At 45.2% G+C, this 27840-nt stretch overlaps 1 protein-coding gene across 1 annotated transcript; it reads right to left on the bottom strand.

Moving 5' to 3' along the window:
- Positions 1-591: 591 nt before the first annotated feature.
- FBP1 (fructose-bisphosphatase 1) lies at positions 592-27782 on the bottom strand. The gene is made up of 7 exons (XM_081237984.1): positions 27428-27782; positions 17198-17360; positions 13794-13886; positions 7408-7548; positions 4323-4460; positions 2498-2617; positions 592-920 (listed from the first exon to the last, which is right to left on the bottom strand). The coding sequence occupies exons 1-7, from the start codon at positions 27595-27597 to the stop codon at positions 729-731; spliced, it is 1017 nt and encodes a 338-aa protein (XP_081094110.1). The 5' UTR covers positions 27598-27782; the 3' UTR covers positions 592-728.
- Positions 27783-27840: the final 58 nt, after the last annotated feature.

Raw genomic sequence — 27840 nt, 5'->3', positions numbered from 1 at the left:
TATTTCACTGAATTGTTATGTTTTTATAAAAAACTTATCACTGAGTAATAACATAAACCTTCATTTGTGCCTCAGATGCTTACACCCATGTACAGGAGGCCAAGAGGTCCTAGATGGGTACCACCGATAATATATCACTTCTCCAGTTCCCAGGAGGGCTTAAAAGCATTGCTCATGTTGATTCTGCACACCCATACCTGAACAGACAACACACAGGAGAAGCGATTCATTAACTCCGAGTTTAGTGGCCAGACTGCCTGAGTTCATATCCCAGCTCTGTCGCTCATGGGCTGGTGACCTTGGGCAGATGACCTCACCTCTCGGTCCTCCATTTCATCAACTGCAAAATGGGTTATTCACAGTGCCCAATTCCTAAGGTTGTTATGAAGATTAAATAAATTATCTAATGTTATAGGCATTAGCTGTTAGTTATTATTATTACTGTTATTTGGCACAACGCAATGAAGACTTTTTTTTTAGAAAAAGGAAGAATATGTTTATTTCTCCTCTATCCACTCAAAACATATCGTGACCATCTGTGGCATTACTGAGATAGCATTTTGGTTAGGCAGCATAAGGCATTACACAGCATTTGATGGTGAAAATATCCATATTTTTTATTTCTGTGTCTAGGAATATCTGATGCACAGTCAGAATGGGGTAGCACCCTGTGAGATCAAAGGTCCAGATAAAAGGCAATTCTATTTGGTGTGGGCAAGGCCAGCGCTTCATTTGGCAGCGTGCTTCTTATATAGCTCCAGGAACTCAGTCACGTCTTCAGGAGACCCCAAGATGATTGGCGCCCTCTGGTGGATGTCAGTGGGAACAATATCCAATACAGCTTCCTTCCCCGTGGTAGCCAATCCTCCTGCCTTCTCCATGACATAGGCCATGGGGTTACATTCATACAATAGTCTCAACTGGAAAACAAGAGCAGCATTCTCAGAACAGAATAGATTACACAGAAAAGAGATCTGTTTCATAGCAAAATAGTGCAGAGCTGATCAAATGAACTGATACTTTCCCTTACTTTCCATCACAAGGTTGCATCTAAGACCGAATGGTTAATTTAACCATTTGGTTAAATTAAGCCATCCATCAAGAACCAGCAATAGATTGCCTGATGCAAATGTGAGGCAGACCACCTGGGCTCAGGACCGAATGACATTTTGGCAGAACCGATGTTTCCCTTCTCTTTATAGCACGGAAACTGGACCTAATGAGTGATTCTGTGTGTGTTTTGGATGGAGCTTTGCCTATTCTATAAGCATTTAAAAGTCCATGGTAGTGTCTGGCTGCAGACATCTGGAAAGCAGACTGGCTCCTCCAAACAGTATAATATTGTTTGCAACTCTGTACACATTCCTTTTACAATTCTCCTAAGGCTTGAGGGTTGGGATTTAGTATGTTATACATCTTGGCGTTTACTTTTAAATATTAACTTTTTTATTGTATGCATTTTCATGCAGTCTGCCTACTGAGTAGACAGCTTTTTGCAGGTGTTTCCTGACTCTATTTCCGTACAGGTGTCAGGGTCAGATTTTCAAAACTGAAAAAAAAAGAAAAAGGAGGAACCTCAATATTTGTGTTAAGGAACAATTTTTTGAGGCATTAGAGAAAAGCGCTATAAAGCAGGCTAATCACATAGGTTGGGATGCCCGAGGTAGGTGACTATGGTAAGAGTGGGTGTTTTAATGTTTTCAGTGAACTGGACGCCACATGCCATAAACAGAGATCTGAGCATATCTGAAATACATCCATTTCTAAGTATGGGGATTATTCCTATTCCTTCTCTCACATTAAAAATAAAATAAAATAAGAAAAACCTGTCTGTCCTTTGGGAGAAAGAAAGGGACAATACTTGAGAAGGAAACACACTGTCCCTCTGTGTCGAAGAAAAGTGGGTGTCCCTTCTCCAGCGTGACAAGCACAGCCCACCCCATGGCTTGTAAGAAGGTTGTGAGCATGAGACCAATGCATCAGTTACAGCTTACCTGAAAGCTCTAGGTGTCCCCAGAGACGCTCTCCTTCCCTAGAAAGGTAGCATTTTCTAAGCAGCAAATGTCAGCTCACTAGTCATTTCAATTTTATGCCTTTTGAAAACAATCAAAGAAAACCTGTTTGGGATGCATATGTGATTTGCTGCCTTGGTAATGAGGCTGGACTGTTTCATTTCATTTTATGAATGGCATTCATTTTGCCCAAGCCAAACCATGTGTATCCACTGGAAGCAGGAAGTACTTTTAGTACACTCTGACCATAGCATCATTACTTATCTTTAGCAATGGAAGGGTTCTCAAGAGATCATTTTTAGCTGATATCGCCTGGCTTTAACCAGGACAGCCTTTAATCTAGAAAAGAATATGCCACAGACATCCTTGGCACCCTACTGCAGAGCATAACAGCTACCATGACCTTTCTTTCTTCCTCAGTCCAATCCCCCAGACTGCAGATGAAATCCACTGCTTCTCAACCACTCTTCAGGGGATTTATTTACCTTTCCGTTGGGGCTTTTCTTGCTAGCTGGGTACAAAAAGATTCCTCCATAGACCAGGGTGCGGTGAACATCAGCCACCATGGAGCCCACGTACCTGGCACCGTAGGGGGCTGAGTTGTCCTACAAGGTTAAGACCAGCAATAGTTAGGGTTACCGAAGAGAGAGCTCTCTTCATGTCCTCTATGCTTATTTGATTCAACATTCAAACAGAGCACCATCAAGGTGTGTGTTTGGGGCTGTGCTAGGAAATGTGATGAAAATTCTGTCCCCAAGCAGCAGAAAATGGAATAATGGAGACAGCCTCTTACATCTTACAATAACTCAAATTACCTGAGGAGGCCCTAAGGAGGGTGTGGTGGATTCAGGCTCTGGGGTGGGGCAGGCATTTAGCAGGACCCCAAAGGAGAAGAAAGATTTTGCAGAGCTAAGGAGAGGGGGCAAGGGTGGGGTTTTCATCTCTGCAGGAGCAGGAACTGCCCAGCCAAAGGTGGGGCAACTAGAGAAGCACATGCAGTCTGCCTTGGGCCCTGGGAGGAGCCTGGTGCAGCTGGGGGCAGGAAGGGATCTCTAGGGAAAGGTGGAAGGAGAGATAATAAGGCTGGAGAGAGAGACTGGGGCCACCTTGGAGGGCCCTGAATGCCAAACTAACAACATCTGGGCTTCTTCCTCAGAACACAGCAGCTTTCAATGGCATTAAGCAAGAGTGAAACTGAGTGAGGCCCGGTGGGGCTCCCAGGCATGGAGGCCCCTTTGTCCCCCATTTCTTGTAGGCAAGACTCCAGCCTCCATGACCTTCCCTGAGTTCCAAAGGGCAGATTTAAACAGTTGCTAATCAAGGGAGGAACGGCCAAGAAACCACCTGAGGCAAGATTAAAGGGACCAGAGAAGCTCGTCAAGATTAGGAAACCACCTGAGACAAGATTAAGGCGGGCAGGCCCTGCTCACACCCTAATCTTGTCAGAGACCCCAGCCTCGAACCACTGTTATATAACACTCATCAAATCCTCCCAGGGTGGGACATATAGTTTTCTTTCTTCGTTTTCTTTCTTTTTTTAATAAAACTTTTTTAAAAATATTTATTTATTCTAGCCATGCCTGCTTAGTTGCGACATGCAGGATCTTCACTGTGGCGTGCGGGATCTAGTTCCCTAACCAGGGATTGAACCCGGGCCCCCTGCATTGGAAGTGCAGAGTCTTACCCGCTGGACAACCAGGGAAGTCCCTGGGACATGTAGTTTTCGAGGGCAGGAGCCCAGTGTGTCCCCCTTTGCCTGGCAAAGCAATAAAGCTATCCTTCTCTACTTCACCCAAAACTCTGTCTCCGAGATTTGATTCGGCACCGGTGTGTACAGAGAGGCTGAGCTTTCAGTAACAAGAGTAGGACAGGATTGGATATTCCTACATAGAACCGTCTCTACAAACAGCCATTTCTTCTCTTCGTGTTCAGTGATTTGTAGCCTCTTTAGAGAGATGCCATGATGGATGCTCTCAGTCTAGAGATGACTGATAGAAATCCTTCAGGTGCCACAGGGCTGGGGCCTGGGGTGCAAGAACCATGTTTCGTACCAACTGGGATCAGGGACCCCAGCAGTGAAGCATGTTTTACTGCCATGACTTCATTCATCTGGCGGACTTCACAGTCCTGATTTTCTTCTGCCAAGAGAAAGTGGCAACGGGGTTGGTGTCTCAGGGCAGGGGTTCCAGTCCCCAGCACAGTGGAATCCACCCGCCTCTGTCCCTGCTGCCTTTCTCTCCAGGGTAGACCATGAATCAACAGATAACTCAGGGGCCCTCCCCCAACCCCGACCCCGCAGCCCTCACTTACTGGGGGGAACTTCTTCCTCTGGACATACTCCGTGACAGCAGGGTGGAAGTCCTTGCTGTAGCCCTCATTGAGGCTGTAGATGCTCCCTTTCTTTTTGATCTTCACATCCCTGTCCACCAAAATGAACTCTCCAATGGCCTGTGAAACAGGAAGGAAAGGTGGAGCCGTGACGTCTCCTTCAGGCCTGTGGGAGGGGGTGGCGTGAGGCCTGAGGTCACGTGTGTCCTTCAGCACAAAGACCTTGGTTTTTATTTTTTTGTTTTTTCAACTGAGGTATAATTGACATGGCATTAGGTTACTCTCAGGTGTACAACATAATGATTCAATATTTGTAACTGTGAAATGATTACCAGCAAGGGAGTTTCTCCTTGGCCTGGGACACCCATGCCTTTGAAAAAAAAAAATTTGGTGCAGACAGGAGGTAGGATATCACAAGAGATGGGCAGCTGAGTTACACCAAAGTGTTCATGGCTGCTCTTAGCTTTCCATTTTTTCGTTTCTATGTTGATGTCATTTTACCCGAGCACCGTGAGTTTCGATTCACAGCATATATAGCTTCCGGTGCCTTTGCTCACTGATCTACAGAGTGCTTCTCAGAACTCAGCCTCCCACAAAGTCCCAGTGCTAAGCTGATGCCTTTAAGGCTTAGGTTCTTCAAAGGAGATTCGGACTTTGGAGTAAGGTGTCACATAACTCCTATAGCTCTGGACTGAGGACTGTTTGGGGCTCCTACCTGTCCCTGATAAGAGAGTGATTGAGGCTCCGCTCATCTGGGGAGGGAGGTTGCTCCATGGAGACAGAGTTAAGAAGGGAGGTACCACCTTGGACACATCTCTCCCCAGCCACTTATTCCCATAGCAAAGCTTGGTTCCTGCCAATATGGAGCATGTTGGAAGTAGAGAGGAAGTGGGGGAGGGAGAGAGGAGGGCAGGGGGAGAAAAGAGACTAGAACTAACAGTGGTCACTGAAAGGTATCATTGTGAGTGATTCTTTTCTTTTTTTCTTCTATGGTTTTTTGGTAAAAGTCTGGAAAATGAAGCCATCACACAACAGGTGCTCATGAAGCCATGCTTTGCAGGCGCCCCACCCTGGTACCTGGCCAGAGCATCCTAGCTGTGAAGGAGGTTAGTCTCTTGTAGTACGTGAGAAAGAGACTGAAAAGCTTTTCAAACCTTAAAGCCACCTAGAAATTCAAATAAAGCTGTTGTGGTCTTCTTAGCGGAAACTGTCAGCCAAAATGAAAAGAAAGCACTAAGTTGACCCCCACCCTGCAGGCATTCATCAGATCTGGGAGGTCAGCCAGCAGGGGGTAGCGCAGCCTCCAAACACTGGCCATTAAGTGTGAGGAGGGCAAAAGACTATCAAACACACAGAAACTTACTCCCGGACACAAGGTCTGCAATCTGGAAATAAGAAGAGGTTTCATATTTTCTACACATCCATCAACTGAAAGGTAACAGAGAAGTTACCAGAAGAATGTCTGGGGAAGCGGTAAATGCCTGCTGAGAGGATAAATCCAAAACATCAGTGATTTCGGAAACTGTACCCTGGGTTCAGAGTGAACTTCGCTCGGGTTCTGCCACTACTTTACCCTGAAATCACCTCCTTTGGAGGCTTACACTTGAGCTGTTTCCCTACCCTTGTTGATTTATTAAGCACGGGTGCTTCCAAGGAGGCAAAGTCCAGTTGTGCAAGCGTGCAGGTGACAAAGGCAGCCTACATTCTGATTTATCCCACCCGCCACCCACAAATCTCGAGGCCCCACCAACAGCAACCGGCCCCTCACAGGATTCTAGCAGCTGATTGTACCTGGTGTTCGGTTTGTCAGCAAAAAGCACCAAATCAGTAGTTTCATTAATGTCATCTGAGGACATTTCTAAAACTGAAAGGTATTTATAACCTCAATTCTTTTTCCCTCGGGACACTGGACCAAATGCACAATGAATGTGCCGACCTACGGAAGATGATTCTATGGAGTCCATTTCAATGGTGGGTTTAGTTATGCCAACTATGTAAAGAGATTTCTTTGCTCAATTTATCTGCTCTGTCGAAACTGTCATCTAACAGAATAAATAAAGAACTCCAATTAATACACATGTGGAAGAAATTATCCACAAATTAAAAAATTGTTAATGAATATTTTTCATGGCACCTTGGGCTCCTCTCCGTGAGGAATTTGTTTCGTTTTTTGTTTTCTGGCCAAACCACGTGGCTTGTGGGATCTTAGCCTTGTCAGGGACTGAACCTGGGCCCCAGCAGTGAAAGCGCCGAGTCCTAACCACTGGACCACCAGGGAACTCCCGAGGGTGTTTTTCTCTATAAGTTGGACAGACTGAGGAATTATCTTCATTTCCTTCTTTATTTTCACTTCCTTGAGTTCGTCAAAGCCTTTCAAAACCACAAGGGTTCACTGAAGGTTTGCGTGCACGTGCACATCAAATGAATTTCGGAGCTAATTTTGAAGAAATGAGGTGGTCCACTGCTTCAGCCGGGACACCCATTCACCTCAGGAAAATAAGCTAGTAATGGATAGCGTGGGTGGCAAACAGACCATCTACAGGCCCCATCTGGTCCACAAACGTGTTTTAGTTGGCTAGCACAGTGTTTTACACATCCAGAAACATTACATTTTCTAAAAATCCAGTGTTTCTTGAAACATTGGAAGCCTTGGCAAGACTGAGCCGCTATTCCCAAGGAGCAGCAACTGCCAGACCTCCCCAGTTCCCCAGTGCCCCGCCACTGCCATGCCACCACCCTGACCACCCTTTCCCAGCACACTCCACTCATCTGTGTGGCCTGCTCAGCCCAGTGGGCATCTGAGTCAGCTGAGTAATGTTCACTCTAAAGAATTCATCGTGGAAGAAAGACTCCTTATGCTCGGGACAGACACCATTTCTCACCTCGATAATCTTCTCATGATGGTCCCTCCATCTCCCTTCCCCCCTTCCCCAACCCATCATCTCTGCCCCTTCATGGGCCTCATCTTCTACCTCTAGGTACTGCCTCTCCCCACCCCCACCCCCACACACTAAACACTCACTCACAGCCACCAGCAAAGCACCCAGCTTCCCCTGGGGTCTCTCACCGGGTCCAGCATGAAGCAGTTGACTCCATTCGCCATGGCCAGGACCAACATGGTGGCACTGCCATAGAGTGCATAGCCAGCAGCCACCAGGTTCCGGCCGGGCTGCAGAGCATCCTTCTCAGAAGGGTCATCAGTTGAAATCTAGGACAAGAAAGAAAACAAAACACGTTTTTGTTGTGTTCTGTTTTGTGGTTCTTTTTTACAGTTCATCCATTAGCAAGATGCATTATCAAGGTGCTCTCGTAATGAAATAGGGCATCTTCCCAGAGAGGCCTTCCTCCTCACATCAGTAATATCCTGATTATATTACCACAGTGGCCTTCCCACCAAACCCCAAACTTCCTGCATCTGGATCCTTCTTTCCAATCAGGGTCCTCCTTCAATTTTACTAATTTGATATTCCCTCATCTCTCCATTATCACTCTCAAAAAAAGAGCATGCCTCCTTGCCAGCTCCTACTAATTTAATCTTATTACAGTCATCAATGTCTTTCCCCTGCCTACTCTATCTTTATTTAAACAAATTAAAACTGGGCTGCAGGGCTTCAGGTCTGGTAAGGAAATCAATTTCATGAGCTCCTGCCTGTTGCAGCACATACTCCAGTGAGCAGTGTGGTCCATACTCACACATCAATGAAATTCTCAGAAATACAGCAACTGAGAATCTCTCTCCAGAGTTGTTACAGTGTAGGGCAAATGCTTTCCCTTTTTCTGACCATGACCCACAGTAAAAAAAAATACATTTTGCATCACAAACCAGTACCAACACACATGCACCCGCACACACAACTATAAAAATTTAATAAAACAATACTTACATTTAGAACATGACATGTACTCTAATCTTTTCTTTGTTTTTTATTAAAAACACAGCCCACTGGGTCATGTGACTCAATTTGTTCTCTAATACTAAGGAAAGGAAAAACTTAAGGGCATGGCTCCTAATCAATGATTACTAACTGATAATTACCTTCTTAACACCTGACAATTGGCTCCTATGGTTCTCAAAACAGCCTCAAACAAATATTTCAGCTTGAATATTCTCTACTTGAATTTAAACAGAAGTGAAAATGGGCAGTTTCTGCCAATTTCATTTATTCCTTCCCCAGCCACAGATTCCAGGGGCTGAGAATAAGTAAGGGCATCTATCTATATCATGATACCAGAGATGGAGGTCATCTCAGCAAAAACATTCCTGGTATGGGACTTCCCTGGTGGTCCAGTGGGTAAGACTCCATGCTCCCAATGCAGGAGGTCTGGATTAGACCCCTGGTCAGGGAACTAGATCCCTCATGCATGCCACAACTAAGAGTTTGCATACCGCAACTAAGAGTTCGCATGCTGCAATTAACAGTCCGCATGCCGCAGCTAAAGATCTCACGTGTCACAACTAAGACCCAGTGCAGCCTAAATACATAAATAAATATTTAAAAAAAGAAATACACTCCTGGTAATTTCTTCCTATAACCTTTGAAAGTGTGGTCCAGAGACCACGTACATCAGAATCACTTGAGATGCTTATTTAAAATGCAATTCTGGGGCTGCAGCCTTGACTTACTAAGTCAGACTTTCTAAGGTGGGCCCTGGGAATCTGTATTTTACCAGGCACCATAGCTGACTCTTGCACTGAAGCTTAAGAACTACTCTTGTAAAAGGAAATGTCACAGGGCTTTCCTGGTGGCACAGTGGTTGAGAGTCCGCCTGACGATGCAGGGGACACGGGTTCGTGACCCGATCCGGGAAGATCCCACTTGCCGCGGAGCGGCTGGGCCCGTGAGCCATGGCCGCTGAGCCTGAGCGTCCGGAGCCTGTGCTCTGCAACGGGAGAGGCCACAGCAGTGAGAGGCCCACGTACCGCAATAAAAATGAATGAATAAATAAAATAAAATATGAAAAAAAATGAGAAAAAAAAAAGGAAATGTCACAAAAGCCATTTCTCTCTTTTTTTTCCCTTTGTCTCCAATCTTTGTGTTTAATAGTTTTCATCTAGGTGGTTGGTTGCTTGCTTGGCTGGTTGGGCTGTGTCAAGTTATTTAATTTAGTTTGGTTTGTATTCACAGGGTAGTGCAGTGCAGCTAAACACAGACTAAACACAGTATCACAAATCTGAGTTGTTTCTCAAACTCCAAATGTTGCCAGTGTACAACCCTGAAAAAGGAACCAGCTTCCTTCAAAGCCAGTGACATAGTGGGAGGAAAACAGTCTGGCTCTAACCGCTTCCTCTGTCATAACTACTTAACCCTGAAAGTGCAGCACAAAATAAGACAAAGACAACATGTAAATAAGTAAGTTGACTGGAAGCCCCTAGGCTTGGAGTAGTCAGTTCTCCACCAAGAAAAGTCCCCCAGAGATTCACCTCATCCAGAACCACCCATGTCTGTCTGTGGCACAAGGATGGAGAGCCTTTCACTGAAACACTGTCACCAAATAATCTCAGCCTTCAACTTCCTTGCATGGAATAAGAAATGATAATATTATCTATGATCCATATACTCAAAAGAAAGACAAAATAATTCCATCTAGTCATTAATTTGGAGGAATACTTTTCTACCCCGACCCCCTTTCTAATGCATGAATTCCCTCCTCCAAACCCTCAGCAATGAATGCCTTTGTTCCAAGGGAATCCATTACAGTCTCATGTGGATGCTCATGGACCAATGTGCATAAAGCCCTTGACAAAATTAAAAAGCCTCTGGACCCTACCTTTCCTTATCCCAGGCCACCACCTGCTGTAGGTGTTTTAATCCACATCACTCCATATAGAGTACGAAAGACACCATGGATTCTGGAGACTTGAGGTTGTGGAGGAGAAAGTCAGGCAGAAGTGGGGTGGGGCTGTCATATCACCAGATGGTCTTCCCTCAGAGTGGCAGCCAAACCCTCCCTAGAAGGTCTCATAGGGCGTATGGCAGAGTCTCTAGTAACTCAGCCAATATTGTTCACTTACTATTGTACCAGGCTGCCTAGCAGACAAAAAAATACACAAGAGAAGGTCCCTGTTCTCAAGGCGTTTATAATCTGCAGTGAACATCCATTGATTTTGCCTGGCCAGCACCCATCACCCTTCTGCTGATAATTGCACCTTAACCTTCCTCAAAATACTACCCCACGGGCCCTCAGCTCCAGGAGTGAGCACATGACCCTGGTCTGGCCAATCAGATCACTGCATGCCTCAGGCCATAGTGATTGGTTGAGAGAGATGGACACATGACCTAAGCCAAGACAATCAGGGCCAATGAGATGATATTCTTGTTGGAACTGTTGGAAAAGAGGTTTGCATCTTCTGTTTGAGTTGCTGAAAGGATTGGATGTGGGCCCAGACCTACTGGGAGCCATTTTGCCACCAGAGAGGAGGGAGCAATAGAGATGGAGAGGAAGTGTGTCCTGTTTATGTCGTCTGAGTCCTTGAATGCAGCTGTACTACCCACTGGACTTTCTAGTTACATGAACCAATAATTTTCCTTTCCTTTCCTCCCTCCCTCCCTCCTTTCCTTCCTCAAGCTAGTTTGAGTTGTGATACTCTCCGTTGAATCTTAATACAAAAAACAAGACAAGTAATATTAATAGCTACCATTTATAGAGCACTTCTTATGTGCCAGGCACTATTTTCATTGCCGTTATGCTTAATTTTCAGTATCTCCCCTTTATGGATACGGAAACAAGAGGTTACCTTGCCCAAGGTCCCACAGAGCTAGTAAGCATCAATATCAGGAAACCACATTCCATATGGCTATTACATCTCCCTGTGCCCAGTTAAGGGAAGTGAATTGGATTCTGAAGCTGCTAGAGCACTTTTGAAACTCTGCTTTTAGTCGTGGGGACTGGATATTTTTAAAGGGTGTTGAAAATAGAATGGTATCCAATAGAGGGTGACCACACTAGAGAGGTCAAAAAACCATCTCACATGAAAGATATTCAACTTAAAGAAGATTTAAAAGAAGGGGAGGGGAGGGCAAAAAAGCCATTTCCAAGCATGTAAAAGAGTCTTATTTTCTGATGCTCCAAAAGGCCATATGAGCAACAGGGAGACAGATTTTGACCCAATATTTGGACAAACACTCTAGAATTCTACCTTTTCTGAATGTCTCCAGCCAGAGGCGGGGTGACCCTTCCGGAGGTGCTGTGGCAGGAACTTCGTAGAAACACTGGACCACAGGCCCTAAGAGATCCCTTTGGAGCCTATTTCCAGGCACCATGTGGGCAAGACCAGATCACTGTTTCCGAGTTCCAGTTACCAACTAATGTTATGCCACTGAGCGGGTGCACCAGGGAGTTGAACTCCAGCCCAGATCCAGCGCTACAGAAAGCAGGAAAGGTCTCCTTTAAAGCATCAGACGGTCAATATTTATGCCCCATAAATCCTCAAACAATCAATTAGGCTTTTGAAAACTGAAGTGACTTAAAGGGAATGTGCCATTCATCACACCTCTTTCGGTCTTTTAAGAGAGTCACTTCAGGTTTATTGAGAAGAATGTGGAGGCTCATTGTTGAGTTGTTCTAGCATTTGTAATTCGAGTTGCTGTTGCAGGCTGTTTTTTTTTTGGCGGTACGCGGGCCCCTCACTGTCGTGGCCTCTCCCGTTGCAGAGCACAGGCTCCGGACGCGCAGGCTCAGCGACCATGGCTCACGGGCCCAGCCGCTCTGCGGCATGTGGGATCCTCCCAGACTGGGGCACGAACCAGTGTCCCCTGCATCGGCAGGCAGACTCTCAACCACTGCGCCACCAGGGAAGCCCTGTTGCAGGCTGTTTTGATTTTTTTTTAGTTGATAGCCAGTGTCAGTTTTCTAGTTTTTTTTTCCTTAAAAAGAGTCTTTATTTAGGGGGTTAAGGTGGAAACTGGGGCTGGCAAACATCAGTGCTGCTTTAGCTTTGGTTGAGTCATTACCAGAAGTCTTCCTCTACATGAAGAATTTTTGCTGCAAAGTTCTCTTGCTATACTACATAGATCTGATAACTTGCAGGTAAAATTACATGCCTCCATGTCTATAACAAGAATGGGATGTTTCATGGTGTGACTTGGAAAACAGATTAAGTTACTGCCTTTGTCTTTCTGGTATGAGTATTAGACCTTTCAGTTACTCAAATTGATCTGCCTCCCAGCCAAGACAAACGCAAGATACATTTCAGTGAGGAAAGAGAACTGTCCCATGGTGGTCCTACTTCCCATGTTTGAAAGGAGATTATGTGCAATAGTAGACAACAAGTCACTTTGAAAAACAAAGCACAAATTGCGGTCTTACTTCTTAAGTTATGGCCTCTGTATCCCAGAATAGGAAACCTCAGAGGTTGGCTGAACTAGCCACCTCGTCCATTAAGATGAAGAAAAGGGCTCAGCCTCAAAGGGATCTGTGAGGTTTTATTTCTAAAATAAACAAGAAGGCTGAAGCCAAGATGACATATTTTAGATTTCATCATTTTTTATGATGAGCCCATGGCTATTCATTCTATTTTTCACTTGTATATATTTGAATGCACTTCCACCAAACCGCCCCCCTCCACCCCCAAACACACACACACACTTAAAGTAAGAGAAGGGAAGAGAGACTTTTGAGGTAGAGTTACCTGCTCAGGTCACCCAAGTAGAAAAGACCCAGGGCAGGAGCCTGGACCCCCACACTGTACCAGTGTGCTTTCTATAATTTCTAGCAGAGTCAGCAAACTCTTTCCATAAACCAACAGATAGTAAATATTCTAGGCTCTACTGTCACACAGTCTTTATCAAAATCTCTTAACCCGGCCTGTGCAGTGCAAAGTCAGCCAAAGGCAACATAGTAAACAAGTGAGCTGACCATTTGGCATTAAAACTTTATGGACAGTGAAAATTAAATTTCATATAAATGTCATGGGTCATGAAATATTATTCTTTAGATTTTCTTTTTAGCCATTCAGAAATTCAAGAGAGTTATTTTTTGCTCACAGGCCATAACAATCAGGCAATGGGCTGGATTTGGCCCAGGGAGACCATAGTTTGCAGACCCCTGATTTAGAGGATTTAAAGGACAATTTTGATATAAGTACTCTCTATTGTTGTCACACTCTCACAATTCTCAGTTCACATAGTTACATCATTGCAGCTACCCTACACTGTCTCTTTTGTTTTTAATTTTATTTTCTGTCACAAAAGAAAGCAAGGTGCAGTTAAAAGAGTGAAATATCTTTCTCTTCCCACCCACCTTTTACTACATTTTCTTTTAACAACCTAATAGATTTTCACTATGCAGTTAAGGCTGGAAAAAGCCAGAACTTGACATATAAACCTAATTCAAGCCTCACAAAGTTTCATGATGTACATTCTGGCTGTGCCACCAATACTGAAACAGGACTGGATGTTCAACCTTAACTCTCCTTTTGGTCCCAAACCAGGAGCTTCATCCATTACATTTTACCTTTCTGTAGATGCCAAAGATGGTTCCAATGGATACAAGGCAGTCGATGTTGGAAGATCCATCAAGAGGATCAAAACAGACCACATATTTACCCTGAGCAAAAAAAAAGAAAACACAACTTTACATTTAAAATGAACACATTGGGATTTCCCTTGTGGAACAGTGGTTAAGAATCCGCCTGCCAATGCAGAGGACATGGGTTTGATCCCCGGTCTGGGAAGATCCCACATGCCATGGAGCAACTAAGCCCGTGCGCCACAACTACTGAGCCTGCATGCTCCAACTACTGAAGCCCGCACACCTAGAGCCCATGCTCCACAACAAGCAAAGCCACTGCAATGAGAAGCTTGTGCACTGCAACAAAGAGCAGCCACTGCTCGCTGCAACTAGAGAAAGCCTGCGCACAGCAACAAAGACCCAATGCAGCCAAAAAAGAAAAAGAAAAAAAAAAAAAGAACACATTGTAACAAAATAAAGAGTATACACTAAGGGGTTAAAAGAGGGAATCTAGGTGAAAATTCAAGAAATGTGTCTTATTTATACTCTGTCAGGGAAGGTATGAGGTGGTATACAGAGTGAAAATAACAACAAATATATATCAAAAGATCATTAGGCAGAGAAAACACAACTTAGAATAGGAGGCATAGATATAGATGACAGTGAGGAATACAGATAATTAAGTAATAATTTCCTATATCATTGATTTGAAGGAATCATAATTTTGCTTTGAGTTTCCTGGCAGTCAAAGGAAGAAGAGAAACAAAACTTTATTCATAAGGGCAAAACATAATATCTTAGGTGAAGCAAAGACAACATTAAGATCTCTAAGAATATTTTCATGCAGTTCTTATAGATGACGCTTGGGGTTACAGTGCACAGAGTTCTCAACCATATCCCTACTGTAATTCCCAAAGGAAATAACCCTCAGCTGTTGTAGGACTACTAAAGACTCATTCTTTGGACAGGATTTTCAGGGGTATGTGGGAGCTGGCTGGAGTCAGCTCTCAAGGGCCAATGGTACACATCTCTTCCCAAGTCTGTTTTCAGTGATGTCATGTCGGTAGCTTAAAATCAACTCTGGGGGACCATTTGCACAGTTGAAAGTGGCAAGTGCTACAAATCAGAGGGGGTTTTTTCTAATAGAGAGCCAGTTTACCAGCACACCACTGGAGATTTTCCACCTCCAAATTAGCCACTTTAAGAGGTGGTTTTTGGGCTTCCCTGGTGGCGCAGTGGTTGAGAGTCCACCTGCCGATGCAGGGGACACGGGTTCGTGCCCTGGTCTGGGAAGGTCCCACATGCCATGGAGTGGCTGGGCCCGTGAGCCATGGCTGCTGAGCCTGCACATCCAGAGCCTGTGCTCCACAACGGGAGAGGCCACAACAGTGAGAGGCCCGCGTACCGCAAAAAAAAAAAAAAAAAAAAAAAAGAGGTGGTTTTTAAATTTCTGCATCAAATTAAAGCAATTCTTTGATTCCCTAACCTCTTGCTCTTAACAAATCACCTTGGTTGACACAGGAGAAACTGTCATCAGGAAAACAAGAACATGCTTACCACGAAGGCACACTATAGTCAGAGAAGTTAGTCAGACCAATAGAGAATACTAAACAACAAATTCAGTCCACATGCCTAAAACTGCCAAGTACCTTCAGAAGCCCAGCAGAGAACAAAATGAGCTTTGAATCTGACACGTAGTGTATTTTAAGAACGATGTAAAACAAGTTAATCAGATGTGGCTCCCCATCCCTCTTACAAAGGTGAGACTGGATATCAGGCAGTCTCTTTAAATTCATCTCCTGATTGATTTTTTTCTCATCCTACTCCTTCATGTCCCCAGTTCATCTCAAACAGGGAAAGATAGTAACCCATCTCAAATGGGTTTGTTTTTTTTTCGGTACACAGTCCTCTCACCGCTGTGGCCTCTCCCGTTGTGGAGCACAGGCTCCGGACGCGCAGGCTCAGCGGCCATGGCTCACGGGCCCAGCTGCTCCGCGGCATGTGGGATCTTCCCGGACCGGGGCACGAACCCGTGTTCCCTGCATCAGCAGGGGGACTCTCAACCACTGCACCACGAGGGAAGCCCCGGGGGTTTTTTTTTTGTTATTATTATTACATGATTTTTGTTGTTCAGTGAAAGCTGGCTATACTCTTTCATTCACTTTTTCAACAATAATTTATTGTTGATCCCCTACAATGTTGTGCTAGAGGCTGGGATACAGAGAAGAATATAATTCATTCTCTACCCTCAAGAAGCAATCAGACCATAACTGAGCAGGACCTTACAGGGCTTTCTTAAGACAGATTCCCCCCACCCCAATGTCCTCTGCCTGCCTCTTGTCTGTAGGAAAACTTTAGCCAAAGAATAAGTTTAACCAGAGAAGTGAGAAAATGAAAAAACAAAGGAAAACAATCAAATAGACAAAATAATAATAGTTTAGTCATTAAACAAACTCAGGAACTTTTAGTTCCTCCTCATGGGGTATAGATAATATTCTGAGCCATATCCTTTAAGCTGTTTTGCAGATACTGAATCCCCCACAGGTGGGAGAAGTTAACTACATGATGACCAGACTAGAAATGACAAAAGCTCCTCCATCTTACACAGTTCTTTTTAAGAACTGGCCTCAAGGAAATGGGAACAAACTGACCCAGGAGTCAGTTGAAGATTAGCTGTACTTAAAATAATCAAGATGACACTGATCAGACCACCACATGGCCAATTTCAAGATGATTATCAGAGCTAACTGTGCTGTTCTGCATGTAGCCCCCTCCCTCTGCTTATACACCCCTGAAATTCCCCTTTAAAAACTCTTGCCCCCAGATCAGCACAGGGAGTTTGTTCTTTGGGACGTGAGTCTACCTTCTCCCCAGGTTTGCTGGCTTCCTCAATAAGGCTATCTTTCCTTTTACCCAACACTTGTCTCTCAGTATTGGATTCTTGAGCATCCTGAGTCCTGAGTTTGGTAACAAGATTAATAGGATTCCAATGGATTCCAATGCATGAATCACTGATATGAACAGCTTAGATTGGCAGGAAGGTTGGTTATGAAGGTTGGGAATTGGGTGGATGGAAGGACGTAGTTAACAGAGCCAGACTTTGAAGAGGCTTGAACATGACAATAAAAAGTTAGAAGTGGAGATGAGTATGAGTATATTTGAGTCTCTCCCATGTATGAGCATGCAGGAGAGATGATAACGGCATGGACTGTGGTGGAAGTGTAGATAGGAGAGGACAGTTTGAGATACGGCAGTGAAGTGGAATCTGTGAAATGATGACTGATGGTTCAGGAGGGATCTAGGTTGTGTCTTAGAAATCCAGCTTGGCTGAACAAGTGGAGTCATTTATGAAGCCAGAAAGAAAAATGATTACATTAAAATCCTCAGTAGTATATGAGCAGACCCACCCTTTTCTCAGGTTCTACTATTATGGCGTGTTTATCTTCTTCCGACACAAGAACACAGGTAGCAAAAGATGACTTTAACACATTAATAACCAGGTCATTGGAGAGGACATCCAGCTTCTTCACTTGATCACCCGTCACGTTGGTAGAGCCAGCAATTCCATAGCTACAGGGAAGAAAAGATACAAAAATATAAGCCATGACCACCAGAATATGTCAATGCATCTATAAACTCACTCAAAGAGGGCATTTGGTAAGATTTAGAAGAAAGGAAAGAAGACACATGGTTTGGGAGAAGTAGAATGAGAAAGATGGTCATCCATCTGGATTGGCTCCTGGAGGGAAGGAGATATTGTCATTCACCTGTCCAGTGCCTATCATTGTACCCAGCACACCTTTGTGGTTAAATCGATGTTTCTCAAGCTTTTTTTTCATTATGGCCCCTAAGGAGGTTTTTTTTCCCTAACACACTCCCCCATGAAATTTTAATATTGCAGATATAGTGTGTATCTGTTTATGCACTGTATGTACATATATTTCACACCCAAAAAGATTGGCTTTTTTTCACCTGCCCCAAGAACCAATTTTCACTCCCAAATGCATGAGCTAATGCATAATGAATCAGTTGACAGACACAGCAAGCAAAGAAACCTTCTGGGTGGGAAGGAGCCTGAGAGGGAAACTAAGCCAAGGGATCTATGGTTTTATAGCTGATGAGACCCTAAAAGAAAAGAAATATTGACAGATCCCACTACCCCATTTTATAGAGGAGGATGCTCACTCCAAGACACCAATGGGCTTCTCTAAACTGGAGCGGCAGAGCAGAGGTAAGAAGCTCACTTTGACTTCCAAGCCAGGCCTCTCCTAATGGCACCTCACTGCTTCTGGCAGGAGTCCTAGGGGCTGAAGGCATTGGGAGGTCTGCAGTCCTTACTTTATTTTCAAGGTATCTACAAGTCAGTAATTGTGGAGCTTCCAGAATCCAAGCGGCTGGTCCAAAATGGAGCCTAGTTTGTTAGAATGAAGGAAGAGGAGGGTTGTCATAGCCTGGGGTTGAGTAGGAACAACACTGAAAGGAGGGGAAATGTTTTAGAAAAAGGATGCACTGAACAAGATAAGAGACTGGATGTGGGAAGGGAAAGAATAGGAGCATTGAAGATACCACTAAACAGCTGAGAATGGGAGAGAAGGGGTACCATGGCACCCTTGGCTGAGATTGCTGGGAGCACTTGCCTGGGGACTGATTGTCATGGCATTCACAGCTCAACTCCTGAAAATGCATTTTCCCTAAACATAACTTGCACGTCTCTTGCTGGACAAAACTGAGCCAACATCAGAAACTGTCTGAACCCAAATGGTTCGCCTGGCCTGACGCTCCAGGAGGTAACTCCAGTTATCATCAAGCCCATTCTCCAGTGTTGCCTCTTTCAGCATCGTTCCCTCACCCACCTGGAAAACAGCGTCTTGTCCCTCCAGCCCTCCTCCCACTTCTTTTCATCATGTCACTCCTATTTCATGAGCAGAAGACCAAGGGATCTATCAGACTTGCAGCTGGGTTTTCGCTTCTCTTTCCACATAGTCCCTTTCTCATTTCAATTGTGAGGCCGACACTGATGAAGAAAGAAGGCAGCCAAATTCTGGATGGAACTAGGGCTTGGCAGGGGTCAACAACTCAATGGCCTACATCTTCCTCAATGGCCCTGCTGGCACCAGCTGGCTCTCCTTCCTAGCCTGACACTTCCACCATTAAAGTCACTACTAATTTCAGGAGGGTGAATAACGCTGAAGGAAAAGAACATGGGCTTCATGGCAGAGACCTGGCTCAGCCCTCAGCTCTGCAAGTCCCCTGCTCTCTCTGAGTCCTCCTTTTACCATGGAGGGTAATGATGCTTCATGGAGCTGTTGGAGGATTATACACTTATCACACATACACAAAGCGTTTAGCACAGCCCTTCACACCTCATGCTAAGTCCCTTGTTTGCTCGCTAAAGGGAGCACTCATTAGGGATCTGCAATACTGTGGGAGGGGAGGGGGCTCTCAAGATCCCCCAGGCTTCATCTTCTTCATGTTGGCATGGTTGTTTAATTTGTACTTCCATGAGGATGAGGACAGAGGGTATGTTTTCCCCCACTGTGGCCCAACTTCCAGCACACAGTAGGCCCTCTAGCAATACTTGCTGAAAAGCATCCGCTGAAGAGAAGAGAAACCCAAGCCTGAAGGAATAAGTATAGGAGCGGTAGACTTCAAGGTCATTCCACACCTTGGAGTGTGGAGGAAGCCACTGGCACAGTCCCCAGAGGGACCGGCCTATAGGGACAGTTCCAGGGAGGCCTGGGAGGCTGGGACAGGTGGACAAGGCACTGAGGCAGGCATGGGAAAAGCCTACTTTACACTTTGTTCTGGGTATCTGGCTCAGCGAGATAGGTGAAGAACAGTCAGGCCTCAATTCCTCTTACTCAAAAGCTTCCTAGAGGCCTGTGTGAGTGATCACTTATTCCACAAATATCTATTGTCCCCACTGTGCTGAGTGCTGGGGTTACAGTGCTGAGCAAGATGGATGAGATCCCTGCCCTCATGGAGCTTATATTCTAGTGAGTGAGGCAAACAAGAAACAAGTGCTTTTGAATGAATAAGATAATGTTGGATAGTGACAGGTGCTCTAATAAAATGAAAAAAGATGCTGGGGGATGGCAGGGCAAGGGGTTTAGATGGTCAAGGAAGGTCTCACTGCAAAGGAGCAGTTCCAGCTGAAGGATACTTTGAATGTTTTTCAAACAAAAATGAGGCTATAACAAAGCCCTAAAAGAGCCCAAATAAGCCAGCCAGTAATGATTCCAAAGAACAGCTCTGGGTCAGTAATTTATCCAAAGGAACAGGGAGTTTGTTTTTCACATATTTCCAAATGGGAGGAGTTACTCTGTGCACATTTATATAAGTAACTTTTTAAACCTCAAAGTCTTTTTCCCATGCTGTGGGCTACAAGAGGTTACCGTCAGCATCAGGGCAGCTGGATTGTCCAGCCAAGACCACCAGCCAGGTTCCTCACTGCCGTTCCAAGATTCTGAGGTGGATCCTGCCCTTGGGTCACAGAGAGTGGCACCACCTGTCCACGGGGAGTCGGGAGGGGCCATATAACAGCTGCAGGATGAACACTGTAGGGGACACTCACCACACCAGAACTGAAATGGCCATCTTCATGGCCAAACCATGCAGGCCACTGGATGGCTCCGCCTCCCTGCCTGGTTAGGTGGTCACCCCTCCTTCCTCCTCTTTACTCCCATGGAGGGTCCCTCCTCTGTTCTAACCAGAAGGACCTTTCCCCATCTATCCTCCAGTTGCTTGAGAAGCATAAAAAACATGGAGATAGATGATTCTGGGATCCTCAAATTCAAAATTCAGGCACTTTATAACTCTTCTAGGTCATCTTCTGGGAGGGTTTCCCTTGGTGAGACCTTGTGTTAGGAAAGTCTTCGAGAAGGCCCAGGAAAGTGATTCTAAGGTAGAAACAGGATTCAGGAGAATGAATTCCCAGCTTGCCATGTCAATAGTGACAATATCTGAGTCTATACCCAATCACCTCAGATTCTGTACGTTGCACCTTAGCATGGGAAGTTAGCCATGACACGAGGAGTTTCTCACACAGCCCTGTGTCATCCGGCTCAGGGATGATGAGTCAGGACTAGGCAAACGCTCAGTCAGGCTTCTCCCAAGATGCCTCAGGAGGGGCCCCCAGAAGGGAAGCAAGACCCCCAAGGGAACACATTCCATGGATCAATGAAAAGCCGGAAGCAGGAAAGGCTTCTACAACTTTGACAGAAGAAAATCCTCAAGGAACTAATTAGCTGAAGAGCACATAGAGTTTATTTTCTTCATAAGTTTTCAGAAAATCCCTTAGAAACGATACTGTTCTGCATTCTGATCAGTCATCATTCCATCAAAGACCCCAAAGGATCGAAGAAGAGCCTTTACTGTATAACCCGATGGCCACGCGCAGGAGCAGTGGGGAAAGGCAGCATCATCAGGTGCTTTCCTCCATGGGCTGGGACTCTAGACCCTGGGGGTTCAAATCCCAGCTCTGCCACGTGTTAACCAACCCTGTGCAAATCTCTTAGCTTCTCTGATCTTTGGTAAAATGGGAATTTAGTGTATCTATGTCATAGTATGTAGAGAGGGGGAGTAAATGAGTTGACATAGGTAAAGGGCTTAGAACAGAGACTGGCACCAAGGTAGTGAACAAGAAATGGTATCATTCTCTTCCATCTCTAACTCCCCGCAGCAGTAATACAACCATGCTGAGAAGCAAGGTGGGTCCTGACAAGAACACAGCACCAGGGACCTGGGTTCAAATTCTGCCTTTCCTCTTACTGATTATATGACTTCCATCAAGTTGTCTCAGCTCCCCGATTGTTTCCAGGCTTTGTAAGGGTGAGGGCTAACCCACGTGATGCACCTGATTCATAGCGGCCAATGGCAGCCATCATTGTTCTTAATGGAGCCCACAGGTTGGTTGTACAGGTTGGTTGATGAAGGGGAGGGGAAATGACTTCTAAACCAGTTTTTCAGGCAGCTTCTGGGAAGACAGGCAATGCAGAACAGTGTCACAGGTAACTAACTGACAAGAAAAGAAAGTGCTCAGAGTTCACCTTTGACTGAAGTCTCCCTGGGAATATTATTTCTTTTGAGATGCTTATGATATGTCCCTTCAATTTTATTCATATTAGTTGGCCCTGCAGCCCAAGTTGTTCAGGGCAGCACAACATCCTGTGGTTTATGCCCCTGTGACTGTTTGTTTTTCAGCCCCCAGAGACACAAAATTTCTTTCTGGAGTTTGGGGAGAAAAATCAATTTGAGAAGCTGCTGTCTGTAATACCTCTTCGTTTTTTTTTTTTTTTTTTGGCCACACCACAGGGCGAGTATTGTAATATCTCCTTTTAGGCTTCCTATAAAAACCTCACTGAAAATTTGAAACAACTGTTAAGTCATTTTATTTCATATGATGGGAAACTCTTTAGAAGGATAGGTTAATTTGGCCAGTATTTTTAAATCCTTAGCTATTTGGACTCAATATTAGCATGGTTCTTCAAATTTGCATACGGTTTCTACAGCCATTTCACAGCCATAAAGTCTGCAATTAATGATGGTCAGGGGAAAGGCTCCTTTAACATTTCTGAAGCAGATCCCTAGACACAAGGACCAGAGCCAGGGCCTCACTTAGGGAAGAACTTTCGATGACTTCCTTGATTTGCTAACTAACTAGACCTTTTCCTTCTGATGTCAGCATGGCAGTGTAAAGCAGGCCGCCCTTTAGACAGCATGCACGAGAGCCAAGTGGAAGAGCTCATTTTTAGAAGAAAAAGGGAGGCAGATTATTATTTAATCCTTATCACTGAAGTCGAAGTGAAGTCAAATAACTCATGACTTGTTATTGATTGATTCTGAAGTAAATGGCCAACCATTCACCCAGCCCAGAACATCCAAAGGTCAGATGAGAAATACAGGCCACCCTCGGTATCCTGGGTTCTGCATCTGCAAATTTCCACCCGTAGTTAGTTGAATCCGAGATCACGCAGGGCAGACTGTACTCAGCCATTTTACCTAAAGAACTTAAGCATTCACGGATTTTGGTATCTCCTGGGTGTTCTGGAACCAATCCCTGGTGGTTACCTAGAGACGACTATACATTGAAGAAGAGGTGTCAACCAGAACAGCTTCAAAGGCCACAAACCCCAACGTTGGCTTGAGTTCATGCCAGCCCAAAATGAGCAAATAGGATGGTATGTGGCTGGCTATGCTTTTGGTGTGGAAAGGAAGTTACAATTCCTTTTTGGTAATATGGAGATGATAATTCAAGAAATATAAGCTACATATGATAAAATTTCCAGAAGTTTAAGACTGTAAACTCTGCAAACTTGAAGATAAGCTCAAGTATGTGTTAACTGACCTGTAATTCCAAAATTAAAACTAAAGTTATTTATTATTTTCTTCCACCAAACAACAGAAGTGACATCATATTTACAAGAAAGTTTTCCTGATGTCACGTGAGCATGATGGGAAGTTTCCGGTGACCAATCTGAGGGAGCAAAGTCACCTAATATATAATATTCTAGCCTGGAATATATCCCTGTTGAAATGCATGTGGGCAACTACTAAGGAATGAAAAGCAGAATATAGAGCTATCTGTTTTCTAGAAACAAAAAGCTTCAACCTAGGAAAACAATGATGACAGTATCAATTTAATGAACTCAGTTCCTCCACATACAACTCTTTGAGGATTAAAAAAACAGTTGTCTCCATCTTACAGGTGGGGAAGCTGAGGCTCAGAGATGTTATGCCAATTGCCTAAATCCTCACAGAAGTTAAATAGCAGAGGCAGGAATTTGAGCCCAGCTCCACCTCTCTCCAAAATGTGCTCTTAGGGCTTCCCTAGTGGCGCAGTGGTTGAGAGTCCACCTGCCGATACAGGGGACACGGGTTCGTGCCCGGGTCCGGGAAGATCCCACATGCCGCGGAGCGGCTGGGCCCGTGAGCCATGGCCGCTGAGCCTGCGCGTCTGTAGCCTGTGCTCCACAACGGAAGAGGCCACAACAGTGAGAGGCCCGCATACCGCAAAAAAAAAAAAAAAGTGCTCTTAAAGCCTTGCATGTTCCTGTTCTGCTAAACCGGGTCCTAATTTTCTTCTCCTCTTCCTCTTGCCTGAGGGTGAATGTGCCAAAATCCAGTGGCCTAATCTTTAGTCAGCTCTTCACACCCAAATTCCAGACTGTCCCAACTAACTGCAGCCTGGGCAACATCTCCAGCTGTATGGCCCTCTAACACCTCAAGTTCCACATCACCAAAATGTCGGCATCATCTTCTTACCCTTCTCCAGCCTCTAACACTCAGCTCCTCCTTTGGAATTCTGGGTTTTGGGGGGGGGGGTGTTTTTTCGTTTTTGTTTTTGTTGCTAATGGCACAGCCCTGCTCTCAGGGTTCTTTGAGAACCTCCCTTGCTGTCCTTCTCCCCCATCCCCACCCAGACTTCTCCCAGGTCCTCCCCCTCCTCCCCTCTAATGCCCTAGCTCTGAATGCTGCTTTCCTCACCTCTCCCCTCTTCAGTTGGTGTTCCACATGTCTTAGCTTTCTCTCTTTTAACTCTATACTTCCAGCCATACCTGCCCCAGATGAATCTCCATTCATTCCACTGCCCCACTCAAAAACCTGTACCTCTCCCCTTTGCTTATGCCCCCAAATATAAAGTATTCACCCTTGCCATTTGATGTTCCCCCAATGCACCCACAATTTAACATCCGCAAATGCCCCACCACTACATTACTTGAAGTAGTCCAGGCTTCAGTCAAACTGAATGAGCAACTTTTCCAGAAACATCTTCCTACTTTGTACATTTCCTCACATGATGGCCCAGCCTAAAATGCTCTCCAGCCATCAAGCCTATGACCATCTTTTCCTGACCATTGCAAATGCCTATCTTGATACTCCACCGTCCTCTGCATCCACATCATATTTTTGGTACCTCTAGGAAAGCATCTTTCAGATCTCTATTGTTTTATAATTCTATACTTGTAATATTTTCCCTACAGCATAACCTCTGTATCATTCTCATCTCTCAGTCTCTTCTAGAACTAAAGAGACAGAGACAGAGAGAGAGAGAGAGAGAGAGAGAGCTCTCTAGGCTCTATGTTTAAACTCCTGATCTGTCCCTGATGAGGAGTCATGGCTGAGCTCCATAAACTGGTTCCGCAAGGTTCCTGCAATCTGCAATCATCTTGTTCCTCTGGCTAGATGCCCTTCTAGGGCAAGTCAACAGCACTAACAAGTTATTTGCAGGCATGCTGGCCTTTTCATCCAGGCTATCGAAGTCATGAGTGTAATCTGGAGGCTTAGGTTAAGATCTTGTCTTATTGCCCCCTGTTCAACTACATGTGATACTGAGACAGTCAAACTTAATTTCCCACAAGAGTACTTAATGTCCAGGTTCTAGTCCTCCTCTGTCAGCCACCCACATGGCCATGCATCAACACCCATTTCACAGGTACAATACTGTTTGAAATAGTCAAAGACCAGTGGCATGCCCAAACATATGGGAAATGTCAAATAGTTCATGATATGTCCATGCAGTGGAACAAAATGCAGCAATTAAAAAGGCGGAGGTGGATTTACATGTCCTAACATTGAAGGATGTTGAATATATATATTGTTGAATAATGACAGCAAACTGCAGAAGAATATATTAAGTGTGTTCCATTTTGTTTGCTATTTACAAAGAGTCATATGGAAATATGTATCCAGGTATAAATTTATATTAATATAAAGAAGTATCTAGTATAACTGACTCACTTTGCTGTACACCCAAAAACTAACACAACATTGTAAATCAACTATACTCCAATTTTAAAAAAAGACATTAAAAAAAAAGAAGTATCTAGTAAAATAACCAGTAAATTATGAATAGTGGATACCCCAGGGAATGGGTAGTGGTGTGTTTCACTTTTCCCGTTGTGTTCTTCTGATTTATATAGCCTACATTAACACCCTTTGTCCAGGTCCCACTATCAAAATCCCACTACCTAAGGTCCCACTATCTGACATAACTTAAAAGGTGGGAAAGATGCACCTCAAAGCAGATCTTGTGTTTCTGAGTCTCTTTGGGGTTGTGAAAGGTGCTGACACATTTTTAAATAATACAAGAAATGACAAGCACTCTTTTTGAAGAAGCCCCCTGGTTTTCAAAGGCAGGTAAAGCTGTCAGGACACTTTTACTTATTGTAAATTAAATTTGAAGTAAGATTTTAATTGAGTGTGTTTCCTAAAGCACAGTCTCCTTAGAATTGTATTAAGAGGGACCATAGGTGAAATAGTAATGGAATCACCACCTTTCTAATGTGCTGTCCCAATCCCTCTCCCGGCAAGGGCCATCCCTGCTTGACATCTGAAAATAAATGTGGTGATACACTCTTTCCTTAACAGTTAGCTCGGATAGATTGGGAGTTTGGGGTTGACATGTACACACCGCTATATTTAAAATAGATAGCCAACAAGGACCTATTGTATAGCACAGGGAACTCTGCTCAATACTCTGTAATAACCTAAATGGGAAAAGAATTTGAAAAAGAATAGATACATGTATATGTATAACTGACTCACTTTGCTGTACACCTGAAACTATTACAACATTGTTAATCAACTATACTCCAATATAAAATAAAAATTAAAAAAAAAAGAGTTAGCTCTACCAAGCCATACTGTGGGACCAAAGGCAAAGAGCTGAGCAGAAAAGGAAACTAGGTTCCAGGGGTTATACTTTTTCAGATCAGCTAAGAGCACGGTGCACAATGTTTAAGGTGTTCCTAAGAGTGGGAAATATTAGGAAGGAGTGTGGGCAATCTGAAAACCCAGGCACCCTTCAGCTACCCTGAGGACCAGTCGAAACATAAAATGCTCGTGCACACCAGAATAAACCAAAGGGCGCCTGTGTTACTTACAACAAGCCACACAAGAAGGTACTCTCTGATTCCCCATGTCCTGTGATGGCTTTGCTAAACACAATGTGATCTGCGGACCAGCAGTCTCAGCACCACCTACCACAGAAGAACGTCTTAGAAATACAGCATCTCAAGCCCCACTCCAGACCTCCTGCAGCCCTGTGCACACCAGCACTGCCGCCCCTGAAAGCTCTGGACAGAGGGCCTCCTCCTAGTGGGGGTTCCACCCACTGCTCCTAACAGGACTTGTCTAGGGTCAAGGAGATACTGAATTAGAAACCTGACGTGGGACCCCAATTCCAAAGGGAGTGAAGGAGGTCAAAGAAAAGAAAGGAAAAGGAAGGCACCTGGGCCAGCACTTTCCTGTTTGAGGCTAGGATGGGTATGGCAGTCAGGCCTGGTACCCACCTGGCCAGCCAATTTCATCAGGAGGAAGCCAGAGGGGTGCTAAGGCAGGCTGCTCAGCGCAGGGGAGCATGCTGCAGGATGGATGCAGCTGTGGACTGTGAGACAGGCCCCCAGGTGGGAAGCTTAATGGAAGGCGGAACTAGGCTTGAGTGCCGCTTGAGCTTCGGCAGAGGGGCAGAGAGAGGGGGAGGGAGGGAGGGAGAGGGTAAGAGAGTCCCAGATGTCAGACAGAGAGACTGACAGCAGGGGCAGAGGATCAGACATCGGACTGCTCGGCAGATCCCCTGCCAGAGAGAGAGGACGCGGCCAAGGTGAGGGGTCCGGGGGTACAGAGGCCTGACTCACAGGTGCGCGATGCCCGCCTTGCGCACAGCGGTGGAGATGGCTTTGACCGCGGTGCAGAGCGAGTTGAGCAGTTGGGTCATCTCGCCCGTGCCGCGGGCCTTCCTGCCCTCCTCCATGACGAAGCGGGTCAGGGTGACGATATTGGTGTCGAAGGCCGCCTTGTCCGTCATGCTGTGGCCGGGCTGCTGAGCGCTGGGCGTCAGGTGCAGGCGGCGGGACGCGGTGGGACGCGGCTGGAGCGCAGACCGACGGCCTCCGAGGATCAGCACCGCTCGGAGTGGGCCCGGTCCCAGCGGGGTGTCCCGCGGAGCCTATAGACGCGGGTCACCGCCCTCCGCCCACAGGAACACCTCCGCGCCCTGGCCCCGCCCCTCCAACTGCAGCCCCGCCCACTCCGCCCCCACCCCCACCCC

The sequence above is a fragment of the Mesoplodon bidens genome, assembly GCF_964165515.1.
Source record: "Mesoplodon bidens genome assembly, chromosome: 6".
In the NCBI taxonomy this organism is placed as follows: domain Eukaryota; kingdom Metazoa; phylum Chordata; class Mammalia; order Artiodactyla; family Ziphiidae; genus Mesoplodon; species Mesoplodon bidens.
This window is presented reverse-complemented; position numbering and strand designations above follow the sequence as displayed.